The following is a 13,268-nucleotide window of genomic DNA, read 5'->3' on the forward strand; positions in this document are numbered from 1 at the left end:
CAATTTGATGTAATTTTGCAGCATATTATGCTAATTAGCGAGCTCACAAAGGCAAATAAATATTTTCAATGCAAATCTTGGCCGGCAGATGTAATAATTATTTATTTTATCCCGGTCGCTTTTAATTAACGGGACAAAACAAATATTTACTTTGCGTCGGTTCCGAACCAAAGCAAACCGAATCTTGTATTTGCATAAAACTGGTACGAAATATAAAAAAAGGAGGAGATTGGGCATAAAATCGGAGCCGCGTGTGCGAAAAATGGAGTTGTGCAAATGAGGCGCGGCGCCATCATCCGAACGGCATTTCCATGCAAACGTGTCAAATTTTAGCATTTTATTGTCTTCGCACTGGATCAATAAAACTGCAGCCCGACGCGCGCGTAACCTGCTTTCTAAGCAGGGCGACTCGGTGCTGGTGGCGCGCCGCTCGTTGGAAAAAGAGTTTTCGCGCGATGCACGCACCAGTGTCGGACAAACGCATGACGCTCTCTCTACAGCCCCCGGCCGGCCTTTTGTTATTCAAAAATTCATCATTCTTCGCAACACAGAGGTAGCCACACTTTTCCCTTAAAAGTTTCAAACAGAAACAATTCCATCATTACCCTAATTTCACGTATCTTAAAATTTTGGAAAAATTTCAACCAATGGCATAATTTTCATCAAACTCCTTATTTATATAAAGTACTTGGAAGTAAACAAGTGGAAATGAGATATTCCTCAATGTATTCAGTTTGTAACAATTTCATGTGAGTTTTTTTAAATTATTTTAGAAAATTCCATATTTATTCAAATTAAAAGTAATTAGTTATAATATGAATGCAGATGCTAAAAAAATACGGCCTTTTAGAGTTATTTTGTTTGGTTTGTAATATAAATTATATTTTAAAAGAAAATTAAATTCGTTAGTGGTGCTGAATTTTTTTCAATTAACAATGTATCCTGTTGGAAATTTTCTAAAATCATTTTTATCTTGAAAGTAGACCAGATAAGAATCAATAAAAATTTCACCAAATCAAGTTGGAAATGTTAAATTGGCAGTTAAAATCTAATTTACATAGATATTATGGGGAAAATTTTCAGTAAACATTTTTCTCAGTGTAGATACCGTTCACTAAAAGTGCTCTGGATTAATTTTCCTTTTGTCTGACAAGTGTAATTATGAGAAATTCCATAACTTATTCCGTTCGCAACCATATCATTTTAATTATTTTTTCTGTTAAAATCTTATTTATTGTTTGTTTTCAAGTAATTAGGCAAATTTTGACCTCAATGCAAATGTGATTGGTACTTCTAACACCTTTTGCCTTTTATTTTGATCCTTTACTTGATTTAAAATGAACTCTTTGACTATTTATTGGCGCAAGAAGCAGCAGAAGGGACAAATAAATTTTTATCTTGTTCGTAATGGCGACCCGGGCCATTAGTCGGTTGGCCGGTCCCTCGGCGGGTTGTGTTTTTTTTTCTCTGATAGAGGCCGCCTCACCTCTCGAGGCACCACCAAATGCATCTTCTCTTCTTCTTCTTCGCTATGCCAAACCTGTCGCAGCTTTCTATACAAGCAGCCGGTTTTTCGCCGCAGCCCGCCCAGCTTCCAAACTTTTGGCCTCAACCGATAGAAAAATATACATAACGAGAGAGTCTCTTTGTGAAATGTAAAATAAAGCGAGTGCCTGCGCAAAACTGGCCCCTCCAAATATTGTCTCAAATCGGTACAATGGCTTTTGTTCGTTACTTCCAGCGTCTCGTTTTTTTTCCGAACTGGAAACTTTGATAGACTCGCTCAATTCGCATTAGGACTTGTGCTTGGGGAACCGGCCGAATTATTTAAAATTGAAACCGGTTCACAGCTAAGTTGTTTCTTTTTGCTTAGGTAACGCGTGACACTTTTTATTGGCGAGCAACACTAATTCAAATTTAGGATACTTTAATGTAAGAAAATAAAGTTTCAATTGCTTTTATTTATTACAAGGATTAGCTAATCTTGTCTCACTACTTTCATCGCTCAATTGGGAAAGTAAAGTGAGCAAAAAAATCATTTTTATGTTCGGCCCAGCAATAAAGTAGTGAAATTATTTATATATTTTTTAACAGGTGAACGTTTTAACGACGAGGGTAATGAGAAAAACCTTTTGCCATAAGATCAATCAAAAAAAAAAAAGATCAATGCAGATTTTGATTTCATCATATACCTAGATGGTTTTTATTACTGCAACTTGACTGGGGTGATATGACAAAATTTAGTGAAATTTTCATCGATTTCAATCGGCCCAATTTTGAGGAAGAAAATTTATTTTAGAAAATTTCGCAAAAAAACTTTCATTTAAAAAATTCAGTTCTTTGAATTAATTTAATTTTTATTACGGTTTCTTTTTTGAAATATAATCTACAAACCAATGCTGATGTAAAGGAAAATTATCTCTAAAATTAATGGGGACATTTTGATATATGAGCTTATTAAGTTAATTTATAAAATTTTGCTTAAAGTTGAAATTTTTAGATATTCGTGTATAAAAAGCAGGTTTCCTTTTACCTTAAAGTTGGAATTTTGCAAACGTTTTCGACGCAAAATAGACCGATGTAGACACACGTGGGCTGTAATTGCCACGTTGGCCAAAAAAAGGGCTTTGTTATCGCTCAATTTTATAATTTTAGTGCAGCCAAACAGCTTTTTCGCGACTATATTTATGTTCATTTGTCACGTTTCCGCACTGCCTTTGAAGCTATTCAAACAAGGTTAATGTAAGAGTCGGAAAGGATTTAATGATTTTATCTCTACAATGTCTTTGATCCAAGGCTGCAACAATGCTCCGCCGCTCATTTAAATTAAAATGACACCAAAAACCTGCAGATTTAAAAATGTTAACAAAATAGATATAAATTTTAATTAATAATTTACAAATAAAATACATCAATGAAATTTAGTATTCAAACTTTTTTACTGGTTCTTTGCAGATTTGATGCCAGAATAGTTTTCAAATTCATCAAAAACTGTGTGTTTTTTTAAGCATGAGTTTGATCGGTCCTGGCAAAATTAATACGTTCGCATCTTTACGACTTTTGGTGCGCGCGATAGAACGATTGCCCGGCACTTAAAATTTTAGTAGTTTGTGGTGCTTCTTTTTCTTTTCTTGTTCCATTTGGAAGAATGGCCGGCTGGGTGTGCCTGGCGGAGAGAAAAGCTGCTGCTGCTAATCCCTGCCATAGTTATCTGGAGCCGAAATCATTCTATCAAAATAATAGCTGAGGTAAAGAAGTTTTTTTTTTTTGCGCCAGCAGCCGGCGCGCGCAAGTCTCATTTTACGAGCGGATTTCATGTCATGATCGCGTAATAAAAACGCACAAAGCTGTAATTTTTAATTGAAACTGTTTTTATTTTCCTCTGCCGAGCGAAACGTAAACAATTCCTACAGATTTCATTTATTTTTCTTGTATCAATTCGCAAGTATATTGACACATGTTTCTTGTCATATCTGCGGTTCTTTTTTTTCTTCCGTCCGCTGTCAGAGGCCGATCTCTTCTTTTTCTGCAAATCTGCGCGGAGAACCGGTTTGTGCGAAAAAAAATGGCAAACCACCCGTCACACTGATTACGTTTGATGACCTTGATCTTTTGAACTAAAAGCACCCGCCAAGGACTGGCAGGTCTGATTATGTATTTTGATCAGGGACGCTCTAATGCTTGAAGGATGAGGGCATCTTTGCCCCTAATATTGGACCGGTTTCTTTCCTTCGAGGCAAAACTTGTCGGATTTGTTGTTTGATTTATTGTAACTTTGCTTAATTATTTTCTATGTTTTTTATTTTTTTTTTGCCATTTAAATGCGAGTTGAGTGAACCCGTTAAGTACTCACCTAGCGGCACAAACTAGATTCGAAACCGCTTTTTCACTTGTCAAGTTTTCACAGGTTCTGAAACAATTTGCGTCTATCTCTGATCGAATGCACGAGAATTAATTGCTAATTAATACTTGGCGGCCTGTTCAAGTTCTGAGCTGGAATTTTAAGGGAAATTTATGGGCGATTTATTTACAGGTTGCGGTAACAGGTGGTGATTAAATAACTTTTCATAATCAACACGCTCATGGTGTTTAACTCCAGAAAATTTAATTGAATTTTTTTTCTGCTTCAGTCACGTCAGTAAATATTAATATCAAATTCCGCAGGATTTCAAAGCATTTTGCCCTGATGTAGCTGGAAAAAAATCATGCTAGTTTGAAATTTTCAACATCTCCATTGAAACCCTTTTTCTGAGATTTTCCAAGGTTTTCCTCTGCCAGCTACTTTTTTTTCTTATTTTAATTTTTCTAGTAATTTTTCTATTCCTTGAACATACATGAAGTTAACGTCAATCGATAGGAAATTTAATAAGCTTTAAAAACCTCACCAAAGTTTCTTGAATTAGACGATTTTGGCGCAAAAATTTCAATTGTATGAACAAGCTCAATTTTTTTTTGTCATCTTTCTATGGTTTTTATAGCTTTAGCTTTTCTGGAAAACATTGCAGAGACAAATGTTTCAGACAAAACTTGTAGAAAATTTAATTCTGATCGTTTTTTATTTAACATTTTCTTCTAAATCCAAAGCGATAAAAGTTATAATAGCCGAAAGGTTGAAAAATAAGGTTTTCCGCTTAGGGGTGAAAATCAAACATGGTCCTTCAAGGCTTAAAATCACCTGAGGTGTTGCCCTTATGTATAAAAATACAATTGAATTATAAGCTTCTGAAATTTGAACGGTAAATATTTTTACATTATTGGAATAAATGATTGTCTTCAAATTTAAAAAAATAGGAAATATTACAGGATTAATAATTGATTGTCAAGCAAAAAATTAACGGAAGAACGTAAATTTAAGATTGAAACCTAGAATTATACATTATGCTTGGATTTTTTATTCAAATAAATTAATCATTAAAAGAAAAATGTTCAAAATTTCCTAAAGAAAGTTTTTGCAAATAATTTATGTATTGAAGAAGGTTTTACTCGAATGAGTTTTCAATAAAACCGTCCATGTATTTGATTTGATTACTTTTAATACCGGTTCAAAAATAATGTTCCATGTTTATTAGTTTTATTGCCAATTAACTATCGCACTACTTGTTCCGAATCCCAAAAGTTGTCTCGCTGCAAAAAAATTGCAAAATGTGAAAGTCCGGTCGGTCGCAACACGATAGAATGAAAAATCAGCCTCAATCGCGCATATAATTATATTTGAATGGAACACGCTATAAACTTTCTTCGCACATTTTCCGTCAAATGGCATAATTAATTTGGCCGCGGTGCCGGAAACGCACAGGATTAATTTCGATTCAATGAGAAATTTTCAAGCGCGCGTGTGTTCGGTTTATTTGCACAACGACCACGTGCAGCGCGTGCAAAAATAAAAAGAGAGACCTCGGAGCGGAGGGGAAAAGAAAAGAATAAGACGCGCATATAAAAATTCCGATAACACCCGCGGTTATCTTCCATTCGGGGGGTCAAGAGGTGACAAATATAAATACATGGAGTGCACTCGGACGACCCTCCGCGGACGGGAAACAAAACGACGCATTTTTATTTTGGACAAACGTGCAGTTATTAATTTTTGGTCTGCAGGAAAATGAAAGAAAATAGCTGTCGCAGTTGGTGCTTTTTATGTTATTGCTTTGGCAAGCTGATGCGCGATATCATAAAAAAGTTTTATTTTATTTATCATTTTTTTCCTCTTGTTTCGTCCGCAGAACTTATTTTTTTCCCAGCTCCATCTTTGTTTCTTCTGGGCGAAGGAGAGGATTAATATATATGTCGGGTCTTTCTGTGGATGGAGCTGGGGTGTCGCATTTCAATATAAAACTACTGAGCGCTTCGTTTTTCTCTACCTGCGCCCGGCCTCACTCTGGAACGCATTCCGCAAAACCGATAGAGGCAAAATGAGCGGCCAGAGAGCATCACGAGAGACCGCGTTTTGCAAGAGACCAGAATAGAAAGAAATGACGATCGGCCAAATGAGCCAACGCGCCGAAAAAATGCCACTTTTTGCAGGGGGGTCGCTTTTATTTCTATTCATACTCAATGCAAATAAAATATTACTTTAAAATAGTCAACATAGAGTTTGTCATAAAAATTAAACTATGCAAATGTTACAGAATTTATAGTTTTTTCTATAGAAATTACAAATTAAACGTAAAAGCATTCAAAAAAATTTGGTAACATTTTTTGATGCAATTTTTTGGTGTTCAAAGTTGGCCCTCCCTGAAAACAGTGCGGGGAACATGATCGGACAAATATATTGAATTTTCTTTTACTTCTCTACAAATGAAGGAGAGGCTTTTGCAAAAAAAAGAAACGACCTGGTTAATTTTGATGGAAGTTTTTTTGATATGGAAATTTAAGATTGAAGATTTACGATTAAAATCAGAACAGATATATTGATAAAAATGAAAGACATTGTGACATTATTTAAATCAATTTTAATAAATTGATGTTTTATTCGGCAATATGAAGATAAGACTGGCCTCTCAAAGTTGGCCCTCCCTGAACGCCTGATTGGACAACTGTAAAAAAAAATATTGCTAGAAAGTTGCATTTGTCATGTCAAAATTATGAACAGCTAGCTTTCTCAATTGGCTAAGAACACTTTTTTGTGTCCCGCTAAGAATGGAAATCTCAACTTGCTATACCGTTTTGAATGTCTTTTAAATTGACTGCCCATTTGAAGTGTTTGAAAAACTATGCGAAATGCGTTGCAAAGTGTCGGATTTTGCGGCGGTGCTCATTAATCCGACGCCCGTAGAAAAACAGGTTGTGCTGGTCATCTCTGCGCCTAGAATTCAAGTCTAGCCGGTGTGTTTGTTTGGGCGCCTCGTTAATTTCGCTGTTAATGTAAATCTCGCGGCTGCAAAAAAAAAAAATATGGCGTGCCAGTGATTTCAAAGCATCTCGAAAACCGGTTGCCTTGGCCATTTTGCATTCTCATTTTCCCCCTTTTCTAATCGATTTACTTGACTCGATTTATGAGACACTTTTCATAAGTTCCTCTTACAAAGTCGCGTTGTGCGAATTAATTAAATTTAATTCCCGTGGTGACGTCAAAGGATAATTTGAACTGAGACTTGTTGAATTAACAAGTGGCATTCTCTGTTGCAGACGGAATCCAAACAGGGGCGGGTCACGGCACACAGCCACAGGAGGGCTTGGCCCTCGCACTCATCATGGATTCCCAAAACCAGCAGTTCTGCCTGAAATGGAACAGTTTTGGCAGCAACCTGGCCACGGCTTTCGGAAACCTCTTCAAGTCCGAAAGCCTCACCGACGTAACTCTTTTTTGTGATGGTAAGTTCGAAACTTGGATGAAATCAATTATTTCCTAGGCTTAATTATTAAATATTTTATTCAAATTTATTTAAAAAATTGTCTGATCTTCAATTAGAATATGAACTTTTAGTATTGTAATTTATAGAGAGCTGTAATTAAAATGTGTAATTAAAATATCTTATTGAAAAAATTAATTTAATAGTCCAGGAATCAAAAGCATTTTGCCTAATGTGACCCAGAAAAATTCATGCCAGACTAAAAATTTGACCCATTATATGTTAACCTTGAGGTGAAAAACTCATTTTTTAACATTTCCGCTTTCATAACTTTTGCCGCTTAGGATTTAGAAGAAAATTTGAAATACAAAATCTGTACACAATTAAATTTGCTACAAGTTTTGTTGGAAATATTTTTCTCTAAAATGTTATCCCGAAGAGATATCGAGCTAAAAAAAAAACCCCAACAAAAAGTGACAAAAATGGATTTTTTTCACAATTGCAATTTTCGACGCAAAAAAATTATCTCATTTAAGAAAACTTGGCAATTATTAAGCTTAATAAATTTCCTATCGATTCGCATTTCTCTCATATTTATACAAGAAATAGAAAAATTACCATAAAAATAAAACACAATTTGTAACTAAAAATAAGAAATACGCCATCCTTCATAGGTAATTTTTGACCTAGAAAAGGTTAATGGCAGAAATTCTCATAAAATGTGTCTCTATGAACTCTCAACAGATGGTAAAAATTTCAGACTGGCATGAATTTTTTCCAGGTTGAAACCTTTCTTTCTTGGACTATAATATATGTTTTAAAATATTTGGTTTTTTTCTCATTAAAAATGACTGGTTATTTTCTTCATTTAAATTATCACAAATTTTGATGATGTTTTTAATCATAGCCATAATATTTAGAGTCGGGATGAAAGTCTAAGCTTATTTTTTTTTTTTTTTTTTTTTTTTTTTTTATTGACTTCTTCTTTGGCCACTTCACGCACACATGATAATAACCACTTATAAAATTGTAAATGTTGCACATTCAAGCCTACAAACACTCACTAGCTTTGCTTTATCAAAACTTATATGTACCGAAATACAAAATAATCTGCGGTTAATTTCACCGCCTGTTTGATAACAGAGAGTTTTGCAATCGATGCAAAGCGCCGTGTTTGTCAGATTAAATAGACCGCTCACGTCTCCCCTGCCAGACAGATAGATATTTATAAAATTGCACTTTTTCACTTGGTTTTATCTTGTTTGTTTTGACCGAAGCTCTGAACAATAATTTTTGAATCAGCTGCTGTTATTTTTCTCTCTCTGACGTCACGTCGGTGCAGTTTTTTCTTTTAATTAATCCTAGTTAACGTTGCGCTCACGAAATAATAATTAAAGCGTTTAGATCATAGTTGCGATGAGTGGTGCTCTTTTGTGAACAATGGCCTTCCTCGGAAATTACACCAAATAACTCTTAGACTTGTTAGATGCCAGATAAAAAAAGTAATACATACATAGAATAAGTGGCGCACCGCGCTCGCGCGTAATATTTCAAATCCGAGCCGCAATTACGCGCGCGAAGAGCGACGAGTTGCGAGAGATAAGATTATTTATTATGTGAGCTACTGCACTTTATTGCGGACCGAGCAATTCGTTATTAATATTCTTCTGCTAAAAAAAAAATGACGATCAATATGAGCTCAGCTGATGTATTTGAAAATATCACTTTTGGAGAAATAATCATTTTTCTATGAATATTTTTTGGGAAAAATATTATTAATAATTACACCTGCGAAGCTAAAAAATAAACCAAAAAATGTGTGTGTGTGTGTGTGTGTTTTTTTTTTTTAATTTGGATGTTATTTCAAAATTATTTAAAAAATGAAATTGAAAATGAACTGGAAATTTACAAATAAATACATTTTTTTTCTAATTTAGAAGTGTTATTTTTCATGAGGATTCGAAATCTACACTTTATTTTCCTCTCTGAAGATAAGAAAATTCAGAAGTTGCGAGTTTTCTTATCGCCGCTTTTTCTACTGCACGAATTTATGCATATAATTCACGCACAAAAGCGTATCCTCTCTCTTAATATTTTTTGGAGGTTGAACATCAAAACAAGGCCGCTTTTAATTCGGTTGTTACACTTGCTTGGTCCTCTCTCTGAAGTTTCCGTGTATCATGCCGGCGAGCCAACAATATTTTGAGAGAAAGAGAAACAAAGCGGGCGAGCGAGCGAACGCGGAACGAGAGAATTGTTTTTGGAACCGCATCATCGTCTCCACGAAAATTAATTAACACCGCCGCAAATTAGCTTGATAAACTTTCATTTAATTTTGAGAGGAAAGGAGTTGTCGTGCGACAAATGAGCCGGCCATAATTAATAAAGGATCTATGATTTGCATTCTCCGCACGCTTCAAAATTAGTAAATCCATTAATAATTGGTGAATTATGCTTTTGATAAAAAAACCTGTCCGATTAATTTTGTTGAAATTTTTTACCTTCATAAGCAAGTTTCACTGGATTTTAGATTCTATTTTCAAGGAGACAGAAAGAAAAATTAAATTCATTGCGGGAGAACTGAATTTTAAAAGTTAACATTTTCTTAAAATTTTCTTTTACGAAATTGGCCCGACCAAAATTGATGAAAATTTCATCAAATCACGTTAATTTCACCGCAATGAAGATGGAAAAATAAATTCTTTAATCGACGTAAAAAATATGTTATTGTTTTTCTTAGTTTAGATACCATAATATCCTCATTATAAATAAATAATGCAAATAATGGAAATGTTTGATAATTCCTAAAATTATTGTTATTTTTGCAGAGATGGTTTATATAATAGAAAAAACTTTCTTTCATTTTTTTTAATTAAAAAATAAACTGTACTTTTCAATATTAAAACAAAATTCTTGCTAACATCAGTTTGAAACTTTTCTCTTTTCAACAAGTTTTTTTTTTCGTTCAATTATCGCCGAAAATTTCAATTGAGATGAACGCAAAGGAAGAAAAGTTGCATCTCTCATTTGTCTCTGCGGCGGGCGTCCTCGGCAGCTTCGCAATAAAAGTGAATTGGGCACGTGCAGTGGTGTGTCGGGCGAGACTCAAGGTCGCGCTCTTTACCCGTTCTTGCGTTTATTTTGCTCTTTTCTTGTATTTGAAAGGTTTGCATATGTTGCAGGTGTGTCGCTGAAGGCCCACAAAGTGATCCTGGCGGCATGCAGCAAGCACTTCCAGGACCTGTTCGAGGTGGCGCCACCCTGCCCAGGCACCGTCGTCATCCTGGACGGCATGTCTGCACCCAACATGGCCGCCCTGCTCGAGTTCATGTACAAGGGCGAGGTGCACGTCTCGCAGGACTGCCTCTCCTCCTTCCTCAAGGCTGCAGAGTGCCTGCAGGTAAAACATGAAAAAACACCAACAAATGCTCAATCGAAATTAACAAACCCGTTTTATGCTCGGATCATTTCTTGATTCGTCTTTTACATTTAATTGCGGCGATAAATAAAATAATAATAAAAATCACCTGGGTTTTTGTATTTAAATATAAGCATTTAATTTAAAAAAGCATTTTTTGCCATAGATATTGGGAGTTTTTTACATTATTTAAAGCAATTATAAATGCTCTTTTTTTAAATTGGTGCAACTTTGTGTGAAATTTCTTATCTAACTAATTCGCTCAACTTGATAACAATTGAAATGCGCACGAAATTACATCTTTTGACCTCACCGAAGTCCATTCTAATAAACCAGCCAGTGTTTTTATATGACGAAAGCAACGTGAACTTTTTATGTCACTACGATAACCTTCCGAAATTTTTGCAAATTCTAATCATTCATTTGATGCAAACTTGCAAAGAGAACATTCTTGTTATCTTCAATATAATTAATCGCTGAAAAAACCAGATTAAAGGAATAAATGACTTCTCTTATGTAAACTTGCACACGTGCCAAAATATTTTGAAATTTTTCAACGAAACTTAGATATTTTTTATTTGGCGAGTGCCAAGGACGTTATTTGACCTTGGCACTTGATTCTTAAATACTTTGTTTATTAATTGGCTTCCAAAACTGTCAAAGAAAATAAGTTTGTCCAAAACATAATATTTCGTTCAATTTTTAAAGCTTCCCTTTATAATTTTGGCCATATTTTTAAATTTTTATTTTTTTATCCGAATTTAAGTAAAATAAAGATCCAGATGACGCTTTTGTTGCCTACATTTTAATATTTTTATTTTTAATGAAGGGCAATTTGTTCAAAATTAACAGCCGCTTTAGAGTACCAAGGGTAGTTCAAGTTACTGTCTCATCTCAAAGAGTTAAAAATTTGTCATAATATATTTATAACAAGATGTGACATAACTAAAAATGTAACTATAAAAAAGCATCAATTTTTCTGCAATTAAAAAAAATTATTGATTCAGGCATAATGAATGTTTATAACTATCTAAAAAAGAGATATAATTGTGAATGGAAGTGAAGAGGTTGGGCTTTTTTCTTGTTGTGAAATTTTTATCATGTTATATTATTATTATATTATATATTATTTTGAAATTTGTCACTCTAAAAAAAGAATCATTTAAAAAGATTTAAGCTATATCAAAATATTTCCTTGCCACGATAAATTTTCCTTTTTTTTTATCTATAAAATAAGTAAAAATACTACAGTAACTTCACAGAAATGAAGTTTTTTTTAATTATTCTTAATTTATAACAAACAATTCTAGCAAACAATTTTAAAGAATTAGTCAACAAAATTAACTGTTGAAACCTTTGTCAATATGAGAGTTTTAATTTAGAAGAAAACTAATTTTGACTTAATTTTGTAGGTTAAAGGCCTGTCGATCGAGCACGAGAAGTTGGCCTCGTCAGAAACGTACCTGGACGGGCGCGCGAGCCCGGCGTGCTCGGAGAGCGGCCAGTCGCCGCACAGGAAGACGCCCAAGCTCAACAACCACTCGGTGCCGTCGCCTATGTCCGACCCGACGGACCTGACCTCGCCCACCACGCCCACCTTCAGCTCGGTGATCGCGCCTTACATGCCGTCGTACCACCGGCCGTACGAACGCTCCAACTCGACCTCGGCCGTCGTCGCCATGCCCCCGACGGTGCCCTACAAGCGCCAGCGCCGCTCGCTCGCCGACGCCGACTCGGGCGGCACCAACGGCCCCTCCTCCTGTCTCGACTCCTCGTCCGCCGCCATCATCCGCGCCTCCGTCCTGCGCGACGGCAAGGGACGCTCCACCACCCTCTCCCCTGCAGATCTCACGGCTGCTAATTACAGGTGAAAATAGCTCAAAAAATTGCCAAATTTTTATACTTGAGATTTATTTACAAATTGGTTCTCAAAAAAGAATTTTCTTTCTTTATATAGCAGTTTTGGCAATTTCAGTGCAAATTTTAGAATTGGTTTTTATTGATGATAATGAAAATTTAGAAAAAAACAAGATTAAAAAGATTCATTTTAAGGGAGGGTGCATTTATCATTATTTCGGTTGTCCCATAAGTTCAAAAAATCATTTGACCTAAATTTTTCATCCCAAAATTTTTGTCCTAATTTGTTTTGCATTTCTCCTAAATGCTTTTGTCTGAAAATTTATTTGTCCTACATCTTGTGAGTCTTGGCCGGATAAACTTTGATAGTATTTTTTACCCTCAAAATTGGCCTATTTAAAATTGATGAATATTTCATCAAACCAAGATCATATCACCCCAGTAAAGGTGACAAAATGAAACAACTGAGGTAGCTAAATTTGAAAATTTATATTGGTCTTATGGAAATTTTTTAGTACCAAAATTGGTTAAACTTACCATAACCAATTTCCAGCAGAAATGTGTGTTAACATAAATTAATTTTTGATGAATAATAATTTAATTTGAAATTATTTTAATAATTACACATCAACTCTAAGATAAAGCTACACTTAAATCAAATGATGACTCTTGAACTTTTGAAATAATTTTTTATTATTAAGTTT

General features: G+C 34.8%; 1 protein-coding gene across 3 annotated transcripts in view; it reads left to right on the forward strand.

The window, feature by feature from the left end:
• Positions 1-13,268, forward strand: part of LOC132195812 (zinc finger protein chinmo) — a 42,720-nt gene that overhangs the window by 17,529 nt on the left and 11,923 nt on the right. For all 3 annotated transcript variants that reach the window (XM_059618032.1, XM_059618033.1, XM_059618034.1), the window contains exons 2-4: positions 7,126-7,311; positions 10,472-10,689; positions 12,120-12,574. In XM_059618032.1, the coding sequence (XP_059474015.1) occupies positions 7,191-7,311; positions 10,472-10,689; positions 12,120-12,574 (794 nt within the window). In that variant the 5' untranslated portion in view covers positions 7,126-7,190. The remainder of the gene's footprint in view (positions 1-7,125; positions 7,312-10,471; positions 10,690-12,119; positions 12,575-13,268) is intronic.

This window comes from Neocloeon triangulifer, unplaced genomic scaffold (assembly GCF_031216515.1).
Source record: "Neocloeon triangulifer isolate White Clay Creek 2 clone unplaced genomic scaffold, ASM3121651v1 ptg000010l, whole genome shotgun sequence".
Lineage (NCBI taxonomy): Eukaryota > Metazoa > Arthropoda > Insecta > Ephemeroptera > Baetidae > Neocloeon > Neocloeon triangulifer.